The sequence below is a fragment of the Linepithema humile genome, chromosome 3 (genome assembly GCF_040581485.1).
Source record: "Linepithema humile isolate Giens D197 chromosome 3, Lhum_UNIL_v1.0, whole genome shotgun sequence".
NCBI classification, from domain to species: Eukaryota; Metazoa; Arthropoda; class Insecta; order Hymenoptera; family Formicidae; genus Linepithema; species Linepithema humile.
Window position 1 is genome coordinate 2082929 of NC_090130.1, and position 20910 is coordinate 2103838.

At 36.5% G+C, this 20910-nt stretch overlaps 1 protein-coding gene across 5 annotated transcripts in view; it reads right to left on the bottom strand.

Annotated features, from left to right (window-relative positions):
- The window catches only part of by (blistery), a 154597-nt gene extending 134056 nt beyond the window's left edge, over window positions 1–20541 (bottom strand). For 4 of the 5 annotated variants that reach the window (XM_067351477.1, XM_067351480.1, XM_067351478.1 and 1 more), the window contains exon 1: window positions 18798–20541. In XM_067351477.1, coding sequence (XP_067207578.1) covers window positions 18798–18890 — 93 coding nt within the window. In that variant the 5' untranslated portion in view covers window positions 18891–20541. The remainder of the gene's footprint in view (window positions 1–18797) is intronic. The other variant, XM_012374150.2, reaches the window with a different exon arrangement.
- Window positions 20542–20910: the final 369 nt, after the last annotated feature.

Genomic DNA, 20910 nt, shown 5'->3' on the forward strand with positions numbered 1-20910 from the left:
TCAAAATTTATATCTTTAGAATTTTAACCTTCAAAGAACAATTTTTATCTCTACATTTTTTCTATCTATATATTTATATTATTCATATTTCTAAACGTTGTAATTTCATACTTTAAGATAAAATAATACATATGTAATTATCTATATGCATATAATTATGCATTGTACGTGAAACTTTTTAGTGTTAAAATTGAGAGAAAATAATTTTATATTTTATTATTTACTAAAAATGCAAATCACAAATAACATGATCGTTAAAATACAATTTTTAATTGGATAGTAAATATTGCGCCAATAAAAGCGTTATCTGTCGGTGATCATCTGATAGCATATAATATCAATAATGTATGTAATCACGCAAATATAATAAATTAATTCACTCACCAGCCATTGTAGCTCAGCTAAGTATGTCTTTTGAAGTATCTAAGAAAATTAATAGGCACATATTTTATTTATTATGAATTATTGCAAATTTTATGCATATTGCTCATTACGCATTGTTTAATTACTTTTATTTTTATTAAAACATTATTGTATGCAAGAAACTGCGCAAATCATTATAAAAAAATTTTAATGTTGCAATAAAGATTAATATAAATATCTTTCTAAATATTTTTAAATATCTTATAGCAAATATTTTATGTAATATTGATATGTAATTATACATATGTTCTTATAGATTATGTACGATTTATTTTAATACATATTTAAATAATTATACTCACCAGGTAGGTTATTGCAATTGGCTTCACCCGCTGCAGATTTTATCTTAAGCAGCTTCACCAAAAAATCGATAAATACTGGAAACTCGCACTAGTTAATTACACATACTTGTTAATTACACGCACTACTGAACGATAATCAATTCGCGCACTGCAGATACTCGAAACTCACGGATTCACGGTTACGCAAAATATATAAAACGCAAAACATGTAAAATTTACTTTACATCGTAACGCGACGGCGCGTATAATTACAACACGATTATTATCGCCTTACATATACCGCAACCGACTTGATATCACGGATACTGGAAGCGAACACGGCGAATAACATCGATCTTGGCAATTCCGTGGAGATTGTCAGACATAAACATCCATACAACAATTACATTAAACCCGACTTAATTCTGACGAACTGAATTTTCAATACGTTATATCTAATGAAAAGTACGTTTGAGCAAACATAGGAATCATTTTGCATATTTATGACATCAATTTTATACTTGCCGAGATTATAACCTCAATCCGTGACCCGGTCGCCAGACCACCTGAAACGCCGTTAATAGCAAACATCCGCGATAAATAATATGTTCCGGCAATCGTCCGCCACTTTGATCAATATTCTCAACAAGAGTTTACATTCAACATGCATTTATAATATGGATAAAATACACAAATTATCGCAAGATGTTCGCTTCCCGCTTTCCGTGATCGAGGTGACGTAGAGAGAGAGAGAGAGAGAGAGAGAGAGAGAGAGAGAAAGAGAGAGAAAGAACAGCCGGAATGTTGCGCGCATAGTATCACTTCAAACGATTTCGATATATCTAATACCAGCTTCAGCTGCGTCTACTCCGTACTAATTCACGCACGAAACGGTAAATGAATTTATTTTATCTATTTTTACCACTACTTTATTTATTTATATCTATTAAAAGAGCATAACAAACACGCGAAATTTTGTCAACTAACTAAAATAATTGGCGATTATGGAAAATCAAATAATATTTAGCGCAAGCACTCAGAAACAACGTTCTGACCATCGCGACGCCGTGAATAGGTTAGTTCTTTAGTAAATATAGATTTTGATGTCATAGATATCTAAAAATAATGCATATATTTGCAAAAGATAATCAAAACGTTTTTCATATTCGATATATAACATGCTGAAAGTTGTCCAAATTAAATTGTGTGGAGTATAATTGTCGTTTTGTGTTTGTTTCAGTCCGCGGTTTAATCGTTCGTTCAGATAATCAATGTTCAACGAAATGCCGTTAATCGCGAACGCCAACAATAAATAGTATATTCCGGCAATCAATCATTGTTATAAGAGCAAAATATACACTTGTTACTTTACGAATATGCCAGATAAAGACACAATGTTCAGTGGGGTAGCTAGTCGGTAGGGTAGTTGGTCGATGGGTACGTTGTAATATCAGGAAGTACGCAAGGAGACCGGTAGAGGCGCGTCAGGAAATGCAACAAGTAACGGTTTTATAATTAAACTACTACTTCAATTTGTACTTAATTTGAAGATTATTCGTATCAAATTGGCGTAACAACATACAAATCTCTTGTCGGAAATGTCGATTGAAGTTACAGGCGATTACCAAAACGTATTATTTGTTGCGGATACTCACGATCAACGGCGCTTCGTCGATTGCTTGAAAGTACGCCTAAATTAAATAGGTTATATAATCAAAGTAAATATATATTTGTGTGCATGCTATAGAGAAAATAATCTCTCTGTTTGTTTAAAAAGATCGAGCACGATATATTTTTCATTAGATTTAATATGTTAAGAATGTAGTTTGTCATTAGATCGAGTTTAACGTTGTTGCATCGTTGCGCGTTCGTACCCGTGAATTCCGTGAATCGCCAAGGCAGCCGTTGTTTGTTTTGCTCGCTTTAAATGTGTGTATAATAATACGCCTGGTCTATAATTATATGTGCGTGGACGCGTTTGGCATAAGTACATTTCGCATACCGCGACGTATATGCGTAAAATACGCGACGTGAATCCGCGAAAAGTGAAAGTGAAACGTGAAATGCTTCGTAAATTAGCTTCTGTTCGGTAGTGCATAATTAACAATAATTGTAAGTGTTTGAATCTTCGGCGAAACTGATGCGGAACATCTAAGGCAGAATCTTCAGTAGGTGAAACAAATTGCAATAAGCCGGTGAGTAGAATTGTTTGTTTATATAATAGAAAATTAAATACATAATAATCAATGCGCATAAAATATATGATAATTTATAATAATTAAAATATACAATTATTTTGCAAGATAAAGCTGAAAACGATCTTGCTTGGAGTACAATTTCATCTTTGTCTGCAATTTACATTTTTACAAATAATGAAACGTGAAATTATTTCCTTTTTATCTTAACAGTAAAAAATTTCAATTTGTACGCAATTTGCATGCAATTTTGGGTAACAAAATTACAAAATATAAAATATAAATGATATAAACATGTATGTATAGAAGAAATTTATGGTACCATAAATTACAAAAAAATTAAATTTAAAAACTATAATTCTAAAAATATAAATTTCTAAAATATAATTTCAATATAATTTTAACGTACATAAATGTATTTTTTATTTTATTTTATTAATTTTATTTTATTAATAAATTTAATTGTCGAATGTTTTTGCGAAAGAACGAATTGTTAAAGTACAATTTCAGATACATAATTCTCTCTCTCGTTGATGCAACGAAAAGATTGCATTGATTATTGATACAATTGCTTGTATAATTGTATAATTGATTCACTTTTATGACACTTGTTTTACTGACGAATTTTTTATTATCGAATTTAATAAAAAATTCGAGATTTTTTAAAATACAATATATTTTAGAAAAAGAGCTCTTTTTGCTAATTCACGCAAGCTGCATTTTACACATCAATATTATATCTCTATAATTTCTTTTTAAGATTCTTAATTAAGTAAAAATTAATAATATATTTTATATATCTTTTAAATGTGTGTGTGTGTGAAAGTAAAAGCGTGGTAACTTTTTTCAACCGCAGTAAGTTAACACGCGCAATTAAGTTTGGCTAGAGTCCATGTGTTTCTTAAATAAGCTTTCACGACTTTCTACAGTCGTGTTTTATTTTTGCCGTCAAACGAATACTATTCCAAGAAACCTATCGTATAGTACCAATGGACACGGTTCTCGCTCAACACGAAAAGCTCTCTTGACTATAAGGCTAAGCCATTGTTCCCATAAGATGTTCGCACGTGTAGAGTAACGTGTAGTAACGTATTGAAACGTGAAAAGGCGGGATCCTCTTCGGGAGTCAGCGTGGAATATTATCTGTGACTATCCCTGTCGACCGCAGCGTCCGTTCAGTCGACACGAGCCGTAAAACTACATTCTTTGTTCATGCGCGCGTGGCAGTTGTTTATCGCGACTCAAAATTATGTAAATTTCTCAAAGTTCTCATCTCTTGTTGAAGTACCTTACTGATATATTCACAAAAATAATTTTCAATATATTTATAGTTTCCATCATTTCCGTTTAAAAAAATAATCAACTAAAACATTTTTTAAATTGTTTAATTGGGAAAACAATATAATTATTGATTAAAAAATATTTTTCTTTAAATAAAAGTACTAAAAATAAATAGGTTTCTACAATATTCTATAGAATATTGTATTTTACATCGACAATAGATTTTTGAACACGACATTCTTATTTATCTCACATATTAAATGTCGTCTTAACGAAAGATTTTACGTGATGCAAGAATCAAAGAAAAATTCTTTTTTGCAAGCACAATAAATTGTTTGAATCGAATAAAGCTGGTGCATATCTATATGATTCCGAACGCGCTAATATGTTGTTATGTCGCGAGAGCACGTTCGTCGGATATAATAAGGATTTTCCGTTTATTCGATGATAAAATTCGTGTGTGTATGTTTCCTTTTGTACCGAGCATCCAAAAAGATTTCATGGAATGCAGGGAAAGGTCGTTATGCTAATACGACCCTTTCTCGCCAGCGATATATAGCATTGCAGGAAATGAGAATTGAATTAATACATTCAAACCTCACGTAGCACAAGAACGCCTTAGAATTTAGATGAAATCTGAATACATGTGTACATCTCAAAGTCAGATTTTCAAACTTTGACTCTTTACCAATTTTTCCCGTGAGTATTTTGCTTCAGCGTCGTTTATTTTCTTATTCTTAACTTATTATTATTGAAACCTGCTGATTACACGAAGATACATAACTTTGCATTATTTGAACAAGATATCGGAAACGTAGCCTAGCAAACTTTTCGATATTTTGCTTGAGTAAAAACATATAAATAATTTTCAGTGTGTAAAGAAACGTGGAAATATTCTCAACGTTTAGCGCTAAATATATTTAACATACCGATTTATTTATATTACCGCAGTTGTGTGGTACAAAATGCATGATGAAAATACGAGTCTTATCTAAGAAGGACTAAATTGCGAAAGTTATATATATGCAAATCGTTTCGCACGCGAGGATGCGGACTAAATTGACGTTCCTGTGCAGTCGATTGCCGTTCGCTCGGCGGATTTCGAGTCACGATCGCGATAAGATTGAGAGCCGTTCCCGAGATCGCCTCCTTCAACATATGTCGCGACTGACGTGACGCGGTCTCGCGTAAAACTTCTACGGAAATCATGGCGTACGTGAGAGAAAAATGTATGAGAACATCGAGAGAATAGAGGTACACGAACGGAGGCTTGATAAATACATCCAAGACGCGACGCGACGCGACGCGCCGCGATGCAAGCCGATACACGTTGGGAGTTAGCGTTATTTATGGGCGATTTAAGCAGTAACACGACACGATGCGGGTGTGTCCGCGCGTGTAGTTCCGCGAAACATTCGGCTAGCAATGTCTGCGCGAGATGAGACAGCCCGAGGGTCCTAGATACGCTTCCGAGTAATCGGCGAATGTAAATACTATCATTGCTCCATTTCGCGAATCATGTTCGTTCACATGTTTGAAATCAGGGGACAGAAAATGAAATAAATAGATAATAATTGGAAATAGATATGCAACTATTATTACGTTTAATCGTAAATGTATTCAGTAACAAATATGTTGCTTTCCCGACAAAAGTTATTTATGTTAATTAATTGTCACAAATATTTGTAAAATTATTAATGATACTGCAGTTATTATTCCTTTTCACGCACATGGAGAAAATTTGTCAATTACTTAATGATTACTTATAATCTATGATCTTTAGTTTCCGTCAAAAGTTTGAACGAATGTAGCGTATAGATTCTAACAAGGCTGCGATTAACGCACGCTTCTTTGAACGCCCACGAAACCGGTTTTCTTTTTTCCGTAGGTGTCGTCGCTGCCCAGATGCGCCCTATGAAGGGCGTCGTATTTGATCATGTATACTTCGCCGTTAGGGCGTAGCATAGGTATTCAAGAACGAGAGAATACGTTAAAAGAAAGAAGGGTGGAAAGAACAGTTCAAAATCCGAATGTTCCCGACCTGCTCTAATCTGCCTGGCAATGAAGATCCCGGGAGTTTTCTTTCTTGCCTGTCCTCTCTTCTTGCCCTTTTTTCTTTATGTTCTTCCCTAACGAACGATATGACATTGCGATTCCAATCGTTCGGACAACGTAGCACTCAACTTAAAAATTTTCTTGATCGATTAGAGTTATCTCGTACTTATCTTGTACTTCAAGAAAAAAGAAAAGAAAGATTAGAAAGAAAAATACAGACAATCTTCGTTTACATTGAGTAGCTGTTCGATTTACGATCTCGTAAGATACGTCGTGCAGTTCGTTACATAAAAAATCCGATTTTATAAAAAACAATTTCTGAAAGGCTGGAAAATAATTCAATAATAGTTCAGGCAATATTAAAAGATGTAGTACAACTACATTTTTTGATTTATGTAAAATTACACATAATTATATAACCATTTGTTATATAATACACAAAATTAGTACAGTGTATATTAGCTTAAACTAAATTTTACAATTCATTATTTAATAAACTTATAGTTTTTAAAAGAATTTCGCCTAAGAGCTTTTGAAACGCTAAGCGTTTAACACGAACTATTTCATCTTTATTGAGGAAATTTAAACCACATGTCGCACACTGGTAGGAGCAATAACATAGATAATGGGCGCCGATTTTTTCGTGCAACGTCAGGAAACATGTTCTTATGCAGGAAAATCACGTCTGATAGTCCTGTTAACTGGATTTAAGTAGAGGTGAAATTCGCTACGGCTCGGACTCCGTATAAATCGAGTCGCACGATGGACGCAACAAGCGCGGGGGGAATAGCGCGGTCAGAATAACCGAAGATAATGACCGTAATGACGTAACCTCCTGAATTGTAGAAAATATAGTTTCGACGAATTGCGCAGGGATATCACCGGATGATACGTGTCACGCGAATCACGATTACTGCGAGAATACGGTATTGGTAGTTGCTGCAAAAACGATAGACTTTTGTGGCGGATTTCATTTACGGTTTCTTAGTGATGTAATGAACAGTGATATGTTGACGCATCATTAATATATATAAGGAAATCAGTAATTTTGTCGCCTATAGAAGAATAGATTCTTCCATTGTGAAAAATCTAATTACAGCCTGTAAGGCATAACTAGTTTTTCTAGCAAACAAGTGTTTTGCAGTGTTTTTTAAGTTTTAGTAAAACAAGATATTGCCCAACTTTATTATGCAAAGAAATAATTATAATACAGAGCACACATAAGCTATAATTTCGCTATATTGCATAATACAATTTTATATAGAATGTATTAGTTTTACATTATTACTTTAGATTTGAGATTACCAGAATTTTTAAATAAATTTCTTGATTATATATTTCATAAATTTATTTATCTACAAGATTTCTATTATGAACTTATAAATTTGAATTCTAATTCTCAATCTTTATGAAAAATTATCAATTGCACAAGGAAAAGAGATATCTCTTCCAGAAGATATCCCTTTTCTAGATTCCTGGTCCTTCGATGTTCTCTCTCTCTCTCATCCGGAAATTCCGTCCCGTAAATTAATTCCAGCCATAAATTCTGATCTTCACCTTTGTTCTCGAGTAGCAAAGAGGATCGCGCGCCGTAATCGTGATTTTCGTGGGAATCCAAGCGGTCGTCTTCACCGTATAAGTCAGCACGCGACCATTACGTACACTTTGATCCTTCGGCTCGATTGCGCGGCTCTTGTCGAGGCTAATGGTCCAAACAGGAAGCGCGAGCATGCTTACACATTTATCCAGACCATCGAATTCCGTTCTCCTTTGCATACGCATTTTATACTTTCGCAGCGATGCATTTAACGTCTGACGGAAAACGCTTTTCTGAAATGTAAAATTTTCCCTTGCGGCAATTAATTAACATAGCATTTTACAAATTTGGAGAAATTTATTTTTAACATTATAAAACTATCTTTTTATCAAAATTTACATGTATATATTCAAAATAGCGCACCATAAATACTTTGTTATTGATTCTTAATTTACACGTAGCTTAATTCAAATTATAATCAATATATATTTTTATTGTAAATATATCATTATTTTGATCGAACAATATAATCTCAATCAAGTCAAGTAGAAAGCAAATGCAATTATTTTTTATGGTTTAAAAAAACATCACTGGAACTTCCGACGCAAAGCAATTCGATCGAAAGGATTTTCTAGCAATTTATAGCGGCCCTAAATTGTGCACACCTTGATATCGGTGCACTTTAGTCCGTTTGGATAGTGGCCCATCGTTTAGTTCATCCATTATCCTTAGGCCCATGGCTCGTTCTCGATATCGTTGATGAAGTGAAACGCTCGGTCAGCATCGTAACCGAGCAATATATCGTACGGTTAAGAGCTCCTCCGTAATTCTGAAAACGATTATGCGATATCCATACTTTTAATGTTGAAGAGTTTATCTGCCTCTTAACGGTTGATTGTCCATCGCTGAGTGCTGGAGTTAGCGACGCCGACGTTACATTTCGAAAGTGTTAATTCCTCTACAGGTCGAGGCACTTTACTCGCGTAAAAGCACGAGATCTCTCAAATTGAAAAAAAAAATCATTTTTTTAAATATTTAAAAATTTAGAAAAACCGATTGTGACCGCACGCGTATATTTGTAAATGAATTAAAAATGTAAAAAATACTTTGTTTCGAATTGTTTTGTTTGAAAGGTAACAAAATTCCCAAGTTTTGCGTAACGTAGGAAAATTTATTTATTTACTTCGAAACATTCTTGCATAATTCACGAAGAGCTGAGAATACTTATCGAGAAAGTAAAGCAGAAGCGCGTTACAGACGTGCGTCGTTCATAATTCAAAGAAAAGACACTACTTGGACGCACGAGGGTGCCACCGAGGAGCCATGCAAGTCCTATCTGATCGATTTAGTTAAACGCTTCACTATATTATCCTTAACTGATCTTCACCTTTCACCTTCTTATACACGTAGACTGTGTTTCTCGCCTTTCTCGGCGCTTCTCCACAGAACTTTGTTCTCCATAAAACATGCAGTGGAAACAAAAATAAGCGCAGCGTCACGTGAAAACAAACAACTGAGCAAAACAGATCTATCAATTTTAATATTTGCAATAAGCAGGAAATATTCGAGTGATGGTAGATTAACAATGAAATGTGATTTCTTAATTTTTATCAAATTTATTTATCATAAAAATCTCTATCAAGCTCGTGCAAAGAAAAAAATAAAAGCATTTTAAGTTTTTCTACTCAAAGCAATCTACACCTGCAATGTTCATCTAATGTTTATCGAAATTAAATTAAATCCAGTGAATTGTTTTTCGAAATCACCGGTCGCCTTCCGAGACCTGTCTCGTCTCGGTGGGCGCGTAGGCGTTCGAGGGAAAGGACTACCGCGGTTTGTTCACCGACGTAGAGGCCCTTAGCTTCTCTCGCATTCCCGGATACGCTGTTAATTGTATGTGAAGGACAGAATCCATTCATTACTTCGGTTATTTCATCCGGCAATGGTGGCCGAACGGCACGCAGAGGTTCTACGCGACAAATTCTAAATCCCTTTTCTGGCTTGTTCTCGTTATTGCCGCGATCCTCTTCAGAAATCATCCGGCGACCCGCGCTCACCTCAACAACCGCGACAAGGAGGGTTTCGTTAAGATTACTAGAGATCGTAACGATCCCGCTAACGTGGATGCGGAAACATATGCTCGAGAAATATTCCGGTACGACCCGACCGGAGAAAATATAATTGCGGAGCTCGCGGAGCCGAGGTCGCGAGCGTTGCTCCGCGCTCGCCCGGGGATCCGGTTGTTCCACTACGATTTCGTTCGCTTGTGTTATCTGTTTACGCGATGCACGACACAATTGTCTGTTTTCCAAAGCTGTGCCGACGAGAGAAAATGTGATTACACGGGATCGGGCGAGATTGCGTCGCTGTTTGTACCTCGGATAAATATACGGGTGTGCATCGCTTCATTTTTATGCATGCTGTTGATTTATCTAATAAGCAATTTTGAAGGAAATTTGCTCTTGCATTTGCTAAAAAAAATATAAACGACATAGTTTAAAAAAACTTTTGCTTTTAAAAAGTATAAAAATTTGATGAAACCGCTTCTTTCTATTTATTACGCATTTATGAGTTACAAAATAACTGTATCATAGAATCATAGTAAAATAATATTAAATACTTGTATAGAAATATTTATTCCATAAGCAGTTTCTCTATTCGAGCGAAATCAAATCGCGATAAACAGCAAGTAATTCAGAAAGCGAGCGGAAAAAAATCATCTAGCAACTTTATTAAATCAAATTTCACGTGAAAAAATGTCATGATATTTATAAATAGCTTTTTATAATCTCAATCAATCGATCTCTTATGTATCGAGATGTGATATTGATGTCCTTTGATGAAAAGTTTAATGTTTACCGCAAAGTTGAGTTAAAAAAAGCGCTTTAAAGCCTATAATTAGATTCCGCTGTTCGTACCGCCGCTTGCAGATAGCCCCGCGAAGATTACACGCTCTTGTTAGCGGATCTCTTTCTAAGCTGGAATGATACGAGCACAATAAACATAATAGCGCGTTAAAATATTTTAGTTTGAAAGCCTGCGAGCGCGGGAGTGCAAATAAGACGAGAGCGTAGGAAACGACGACGTATATCAGTCGTAAACTGTTTCTGTCAGTCGCAGATAACCGATCATAAATTAGGAATGCGTCGTCGTCGCTGCGAGAGATTTTTCCCACATTGGCCTAAGTCGATCGTAAACGTTTTGCATTCGCGAAGAATCGTGCAAGGAAACACCGCGCTTTACTACCTGACATTTCCCGGTATTGTCTGGTGAATTATCATATTACACGTACGCGCGACGGCATACCGCTCTCAGATTCGTCTTTTTGCTGATATGAGTTATTCGCCTGATGAACTATCACGCTTACGTAAATCAAACGGTACACTCGCCGCCACCGCGATCGCCAACTATATGCAGAATACATTTATGCTGGAATGACGCACATCTTTTCATATTTAAACAATCATGCAATATGAATATTTAACGAGGCAGGTCACAAGAAAGGACAAACGTGTAGATAGTTATATAAATATTTAAAAAATTATAGGAAATTTAAATATCAATAATAACAATAACTAGATCGAGAAGCGGAATCACATAAAATGCTACATTGCTTTATCGTGAAATAACGATTAAATGTAGAGATATACTTTTATACTCTCACAATCCGTCTCATGTAGAAAACCAAAAGCAATAATGACGGGTGCAACGGTACGTTAAGCTTTGCCTGACATACTAAATGCACGTCATTCGCCACACACGGTGCTGTCAATTCTTTTGAAGCCAATAGTAGTTCAGCTGAGTGGCGCATCAATTATTCAAAACAATGAGCCAACGATTGGACGCCGTGCGTGGAGGTCCTGCTTCTCGATCGTGGCTTCCTTATTGCCATCGCTCAACGTCCAGTCTCGAAGATCTATGTACTAGACCCACGTCTCTCTCTCTCTCTCTTCTTCGAGGCATGAGAGACTCAGTCGGAGAAATCGCGGGGATCGATGAGAAATGACGGTGTCGTCATTGGAATTTGTCATCTCGTGTTGTTAGAAGCGTGCAATTAATATGCCGGGAATCGTTTTGCACGCGTAGCGTTAATGATATTCCATGATAGGGGATGATTATAGGTTGTCTGATGTAGAAAATATCTATCTTCGTATGATTCCACAATAAGGCGTTTTAATGAAACATCCTTGACTCATTGCGTATAATAAACATTTGCTTGCTGTAGCATTTGATATATTAATATTTTTTGGAATATCATGATTATAAATTAATACATGATAAGATTACAAGTCCCACTTAATCTTCAAAAGTTATGAATAATATATTCTACTTTCCACACGACTAATGAAGGATTTAGTGCCATCCATATGGTTACAATTAAATGCGATAAAAGCTATTGCTTCATTCCCACATTGAATCACGCATTATAATAATCTGACATTGGCACGGAACATTTCCTGCCTGCAAACATCAATTAACCTAAAGAACAATGCAGCATATAACTTCGCCGTCTCCGCGTGGAACAATGACGTATAAGAATATAAAGCATTGTAAATTTTATTAACTGATTGTCGCGGTGACAATAAGCAATCGGAATGCATCAAATAATATAACAATAAAACAATTTCTTTAAAGTATTAAATGCAAACGTACTTGATATTCAACAACGCGAAATTATATTCTGATTGTACGTCATTAAAACTACATTTCGCACATAAATGCAAGCGCGATTAAAGCAATACATCACTAACCAATACTTAAAAGTCGCGTGGCATATATTTTCCTGACTAGAGCACCTGCGAAAGTTTCACTCGCCATTGTTCGTGATTAATAGCGAAACGTCGAAAATTAATTCAAAAAAGGGTCGAAAGGGCACGGCTTTCTCCCGATGCACGCTAAAAAACCTAATACCGTTTCATTGAGAAAGTTGATCCTTCGCGGACAATACTGCACAAGAATACGTCGCATGTCCTAATTGCAGAACTTTTAATTGCGAACCGTTGTGCAACTGCAATTAAGGAATCTTGAGAGATCGACCGTCGTCAGTGGCGCAGGATTCGAGGCGTCGGTCGTGATATCGCGCGATTTAATTTCCTCGTACCTGTCTATTCGTTTTTTTTTCTTCTGCATTTTCTGCGACTTAATGTTCGTTAAGAGTCTATTTAACACCGTCGTGTTCTTTCTTTTTATCGAACGTCACTCCATATTTAATCCGTAACTGGAAAGGCAGCTCCGCTCAGGCGGCGGCAAAATGAACACGCGACTACCGTTCGGAAAACTAAATGGGTCATATTTTTATAAAAATGTAAAAATTTTATACAAACATATGTAATACATCTGTTGACATCGTTATTTAATCAGACAAGTAGAAATATAACACGATATCTCGCAACACTTGACTTTGAATCTAAAAAGAGAGATACAACGATATAAATATTTACAATATCCGTTATCGATTGAATGCATTTTTCTCTTAGAGGAAAGTGGCGATAAAAAAAAGTTGAAGATAATGCAAACAGTGTAACTTATGATAATGCTTGCTTTGTGTTATCTGAATATATTGCGCATAGTTTTACCAGAATTTTTCGATAAGATCGACGTATCGATATAGCTTTGAGCTATTTGAAGATAACGTAAATATTCCGACTCACATTTTAAGACCACTACAAAAGAGTTATCTCTATTACTTGACTTATTACACAAACGAATCAGTTTGACGTTTCAAATTAAAAGGCGCGTCTGTTTGAGCGTCAAGCATTCAAAGAGGCAACGAGAAAGAAATTTATTAATGCAATCGCCTTGGCCTCCACTCGGAAGCTCGAAACTTGCAATGCAATTTATTTGCAGACGGGAAACGAGTCACTCACTTACAATACAACCTTAACTTCAGACGAAGGCGATGCGATCGCTTTATAGAGTTAACGGCGCGTGTTCCTAATAATACCATCTAGTATTATTATTATTACTAAATACGGAAGTATTTTTTTAATTATTCAATCAAGAATTTTTATGTATCTTTTTCATTTATTACATAACATGTGGTGACACATTTAATATCTTTGTAAAATAATTTAAAAAGAAAAAAAATTTTAATATAAATTAATAAGTACATTTTTCAAAATTCTTGCGGAGTGCTTTATGTGTAATATCATTGCGTTGAGTCGTCTCCGCAATTTTGAGTGCTACAAAAATAAGCGCGACGAGATTGCTCCACGATGTCGCTATGCAGACAGACAAGAGAACAAAAACAGTCGTTATTTTTAACATTTATATTCGGGAATGAAGGAGTCCTTGTCTTTGCGATAGACGTCCTTGGTGTCAAAAATAAGACAAGGGTGAAGCCGCTGCGTAATTGACTCACTCGTTCTAATCTCGTTAGAACGACTCATTCCGGATTTTACCGTGATTAGCATCAATTATTGAAAAAAAGAAGTCGTTCTACGTCGAAGAGTTTGCGGTTTGAGCCTTGATAATAATAAAACGAAACATCGCAACTTTTAATCGCAATTCTCAACACAAATTGAGTATTTCAAATACATTGGGAAAAGAAAATTAAGTAGAAATTATAGTAAACAAATCTTTAAACAAATTGGCATCACTTCCGCAGGTTGAATTGCACATTATGCGAGATTACATTATCAAAATAACAAATTTATACCCGAATCGGTAGATTCATATTTTGCGCGGTTGATTTCTATACTCTGCACAATATTGCATCTATTGAAACCTCTCATAACTGCATATTACGACCAAACAATTTCTGAAAACACAGCAGACATGATAATCTTCGTCGAAAGGTTAGCAGGCACGCTCACGATTTTGCAAGCCCGCAGGCTTGCAATTCGCGTAGAGGATTAGGAAATTCACGTAATCATCGCGATCCCTGGATCATCGACCCGGCGTATACGCGCGAAGCTATCAATTACGCATTATATACGTGCACCTGCTATAGATTTTCATACGAACCGGCTCGCCCAAAGATTTGGTTTATCCGATATCCGTGAAGAGAGATGCTTCCATTGTGTGTTCGTGTTTTGGGAATTGGAAAAGCTACGTAGTAAGGCAATATTATGACAGCGCCCACGAGGTGTAAGAAAAATACGTATGCGAAGAGCAAACAGCGTAAGGTATTGAGCAAAGCCCGAAGTAAACGTACCGTGAGCCGAGTGAGTTCACGCGCGTAGGTAGAACCGACAACGTGCGAAGACATCCAACCTTTCGCGCGAAAGATATTGCATCGCTCGCTTGCTGACGCTTCGAAACTTATTGTTAGAGAGTGTACAAAATTAACACGACAGAAAATTTTTTCAACTACATCGATGTGCATTTAGAAGCTAAAAGATTCATCTATCGAAAAACTTACTTTACTAATATTTTTGTACGCGTTAATGATGTGATATTTAATTATTATAATATATTTTGCGCGTGAAGTTATAATAAAAAATAGCAGGGAAACATCTGATTACTTCCGAATTAAGCCGCAATTATCATAATTGCGGTATCTACTATTCCTTATATCTTTATACTATTCTCTTAAACTGAGAGCTATATGTGTAATAAATATGCGCACCACCTTAATTCCGACGTAATCACATCTTGATCGGTCACACGAGCAAATATCATCCTGCGTGAGAGAAACACCAACTTTCCACGGAGGGAACAAATTGCCGCGTAGGCGGTGGAAAAATCGGCCGTACCCAGAGGGTCCGCTAATTTAATTGCCGGTCTTTACATCGCGAAGGAGCGCGCACGACGGTGGGCGGTATTTCGTACGCGCGCGCAGGTGTACCACCGCGCGTCCGTATCGATAATAGTACGGTTATAATAACAGAGAGCGGCTCTCTCATGTATGAGCGTTCCGAACGCCGACGCGTCGCCGATGGAAAGCCGCGGTGGTCGGACCGGACTTTAAAGCACCGGCGGATACATGCGTCAGGAAAAACATTTTCTCGTCGTGTGTATATCTCTCGTACGATCTTGCTTCATAGACTGGTCGCAAGATTCTTCACTCCTCTATCGAGTGTCTCTATATCAACCGAGAATTACGTGCTTAGAGATAAAATCTCTGCATTAGCACGGAATTTATCTAAAGCTTTGTATATTTTATAATCATTTTTTTATTACTTGAAAATCAAGTATCATAAAAAATAATGCTATAATATTTTTAATTTGCGAAAATAATTATTAATTCAATATATTAAAAAGATTGGAGAAGATATTAAATTATATAATAAACATTGGCTTTGCGAACGAATGAGATTTCATTGCTACTGACTTCTATCGCATACATACGCGCGCGAATATTAATACGCATATATACATAGATAATTTGCGTTTCATGTATTTACGTCGTTTTACGTGGATAGAACTGGCGCTCCTGTTATAATCGTGCCGAGGACTATCGCATCGTGTTTAAAGTGCCGCTTTAATAGAAATCCTGCGGTGTGCCGTCGTGGGTGGCTTAGTATTATTTAATTATTGGTCTCTTAATGCTTGTCATTTTTTCTTTTTACTTACCGGCGGTCTTACTCGACGTATTTCCGCTCGTGATTAGCGTTATTCAAATCGAGATGTCGAATCGAATAATAAATTCTGCATTTACATTTCGTCGAAATTGAATTCTCTACTCTTCCTATTAAATTCAGTGGAGTCGTAATTGATTAAAATGAAACGCTGAAAACTTCTACCATTCCGCGCTTTCGTAATGAGCGATCCCGGCACTCGATTACCGGTGCGTTTATTTTTGCAACTTGTGTACGCACGTTTCATTGTAACGGCGCCGCCGCGAACCGCATGCAAATACGGAAGCGAATGACGTGAATTGATCACGTAACGAATTGCGCGTGAATTTATTTCCCGTCGTTACCGCGCGGCTTCATGATTTATCCGCAAGGATCATTCCACTCGAAATGTACAATTCGTCAATTAATGTCTTTTTCAACACGCCGGTGTATCCTAATGACGTACTTTGATAGTGCACAGGCTGTTGAGACAGCTTGTCCGATACATATGGTATGCAGAGACCAGAAACCTGAAACACGAGCTCTTCGCACGAATGCTGTGCCACCTAGATAGTATTTTTTTGCTTCCTGGGTTGTAATTTTATCTCATCGCTCGTGGAAAAAAAACGTTGTCTCCATATTTCGGTATTTCATAGCATAGTGCTGCAATAATGTAACGTATTTAATTATTTTCCAACTACAATTGTTGAAATTAATTCTTACAGATTAACAATTAATTATAACAATTTGTCCCAACGTAATTATAATTATTATTATTGGAAATTCCCTACATCCCTATCGCACGCTGCGAATTAAGCTTCATACTGCAAATGTATTTTACAGAGAGTATCAGCTTAAATCAGATGTTTCAATTCTCGTTATATCACGGAACACATTAAATTCGTGCAGCGAATATTCGATTTGCAAATGAATAATTTGCAAATACTTCTTCAGAACGAGCGTTCTCGGTATTGCAAACGCGCTTTTATAACGATTGCGAAACAATATCGCAATGATATGGTACAAAAACAGTTTTAGCGTGCAGCTTGTTGTAATTTTAACAAGTGGCTAACACCGCGTCTGTTATTACCAGCTTAATTGCCGAGTCGTGCCCGAGATATCGTCGAATCGATGGCGGTACCCGCGGGGCGTCCGTCGAAAGGAGCCCGGAACCGAGGAAAAGGCCGTCGTGGAGAATTAATAAATCAGTTAGCCGACGGGGAAGAGAGATGTTGACCACCGCGACGTCCCCGAGATTTTCTATCTCTCGATCTTACGGCATCCCGGGACGAAAGAACTGCCTAATAACCGTCGTTTTAAACGGAAATCCTCCTACGTTCTTTACATCGACATAGTTTCTCTCATTTACTTTTTCTTTTCGTATTACTTATTACAGCTATAAATATCTCTGTTTAATTCTACTTTATTGACTTTATCGAACCTAATATTTGTGAGAAGAGTAGCTAAGTATTACGAGGAAAGAAATGGGCGGCGCTAATTGACAATTAGCGTTGGCGAACAAATACTGCAATTCCAAAAATGATTTGACCTTTTTGAGATGTGTTCACTCAGAAACATAACGATGTATAATATAAGAGACAATACAATTTTGGGAAAGATTAAACCGAAACGTTGAATAAAATTTCTTTTGTTTCAATATTAAAATCTAATTAAAAATTTGTATTTAATAATCATATATTTGCATGCATCATAAAAATTGAGATCAAATCTAATGCTAAGCTTGTATTTACGAGAGTGATTATCAACTACGATCTTCAGACGAAACCGCAAAATTCTAATCCAGTTCCAATTATCATAACTCATTCGGAACATTGCGAGGCTATTTCCTCTCTTAATTGCAATTACTTAATTACTCGGGAACGATCGTTACTTGAATACCGAGCGTCATTTTATAAGCCAATCAAGCGAGCTAAATTTTCCACGAGCATAAGAGGAGCACTTCACGTTCCGCCTATACATCGTAATCATGAAGTACCAATAAAGCACGAACCAGAATACCTTCCCGTTTGATTCAAGTCGCTTGTTGAAAAAACTGATAACCTCAAGGCGGTAGGGCCATGTGCCATCGTCTTAGATAAGCCAAGTAACATCACAGTTTTTATTCCCAGCCTCATTATAAATTGAATTATATGTTTTCAACGAGCATATGAACAACGCATATTAAAAAGTTTATATTGTAAAAATGTACAATCCGTTTTTATATATAATGCATATTATTTTTATTTTATTTACACGACTGCAATTTTTTTATATTCTTTCAATTTTTGGATATATTTTGGAATATTTTTTCGATTTTGTTATTTTAATCTTTACTAAAATTTCAATATATTATATTTTTTTGCCTCGAAATTTGAAGAAATTCTTTTAAAAAAGCCGGCGGAAAGAATTGTGCTCTGCAAAATCCTGTCAAAGAAATAACTCAAATATATTGAATTCTCATTCGGTTCGCCACGAGGTTCGCCGCGAGAAAGTCGTACGGAAAATCTTTCGAGGAGAATCTTACCTTGACAAGCAGGTGAATCGGTTGACTGACGCTGAGTGGCTTGCCCCGCCTGGCCTTTCCGCCTCCGCCGCCCAAACACTTTATCCACGGCATTCCTGGAGCGTTTCCTCGTATCTGCCTGTTATTCGCAATTCCTTCTTCTCTTCCTGCTTCGTGTTCGCGATTCTCCTTTGCCTTCCGTCTTTCTTTTTCACTGTTTATTCCCAGGACTTTTCGCTCGTCTTCTTGAGGCTTTTTAGTGTTTGGTACATTGCGTAACCAACGATGACTGCTTCTAGTTTGAAGATCTTACGATCGCAGATTTTTTTTTAATAAATCAGTCACATACGGTTTTCGACGAGAAACCGGGAAATTCAGAACTGTACCCTCAGGACTCTAAGAACTTTATAATAATTTAACGTGCACTCTTGATATTCTCTTTGACGTTCTACGCGGATAACTTCCTCGATAATGATTCAGAGATCCTGGAGATGAATCTTACACAATTTACGGAAATTTTTCTCTTTAGCGAGTTCTGAAGAGGATATCTTCGCCAATGTGATTTTTATTTTCTCGGCGGAATGAATCTTTACTTCATGGAATACTTTTTCAAGTTGTTCGCGAACAGGATCTCCGCGACTCTGGTTTTCGCATTTTCACGAAAGTCGCCGCGGGGCACGAAACTTTAGGCGGAATAAGTGCGCGTGAGTGAAATTGTGAAGATCCTTCCGGAACGCTTGTAAAGAATTGGTATCGTTCCGGGCGTAGTGGAAGTTTTATCTACACGGTAACTCTAAACGCTCGATCTCCTCGAGGATTTCATAATGGCCGTGTTCACACCTTCGTGAAATCTTCAGGGTCTGTCGGCGTAAACCTTTTGAGAATATCCGCGGAATATCCTCGTGCGAGATACTAAAAGCTTCAGCAGAGATGTCTTGAATAACTTTCCGCCTTTCTTCCAGCTTTGTTTTCGAGCTCTGTTTAAAAGCGTTCAATTTCGTTTCATTCCGTAGAACAACGATAATTTGATACGAGTGTGATCACAATTAACATTCTAGTAAATGCAATCAGCAATGCAATGAATACGGCTACCGTACAATTCACTCGATGAAAATATTCAATTTTACAACTGCTTCGTTATTCGATCTTCTTTTCATGAATGAATTGAAATGTTTGTTATAGTTCACGCAGATATATTTGTAATCATTTCCTGTTGCATTTTTCTTGATTAATGGAGTCCTATTTATTTCTACTGCGTAAGTGAAACGTTAATTTTCGTTTTCTATTATTACAACGTTGTTCATTAACAAAGTAACAAATAGAGTCGCACTCGTCAAAACTTTCGGTTTGTAATTTTAGTTCGTTTGTTGTATCAATTTTTCAATTTTTTTTGTTTTGTCTTGCGTTGAGAATCCGCGAAAAAATCACACGTCGGTTTTTCGTATCAATATGACAGAATTAAATTCGACGAAAGATTGCGATCATTAAACACATCTCACGTATTCCGAAAACCGATTTTGCCCATTTGATTCCGTCGCATTTCCGGTGCAATCCATTTCTGTCATTCAACACGATGGCGTGAGTCCACAACGGGAGGGAAGAAACGGGAAGAAAATATTATTTTGGAGCTGCGCGCGAACGTGTTTTCCTCCTGGCTTTTCCCTCACGTGGCACCGCATCGGCGTGAAACGAGCGACGTCCGCTCTCGCGCGCGGCTCTCGCAAGACTGGCGGCTGTCCAGTTCGCTATCGTCGATTTTATACGCGCCTTGTCAGCGCACTCGGGACTAGATCCCGGTTCGCGTTATTGTGGAAAACAGTGAAGATGAATACACTGCGTTCGATCGATCCTTTAGTCTCGCGATGCGTTATGCATTGTATTTCGAAAAGTGCAGCAAATACAAATTGATACTCTGTGAGCCACGCCGCGAAATTGAAAAAGATGCTTTACTACGTAAAATTATTATATATTATAAAAAATATCGAAAATCTAGATATTTAAAATGTGTTAAATTACAATAGTCAAATTACAGTCAGTCTCATGAAAGTCTTCCACTTTTCATCCAAATACAAATCGTGCTCTGATTTTTGTTATGAAATATTCATAACGTCTTTATCATCTATCTACAGTTATT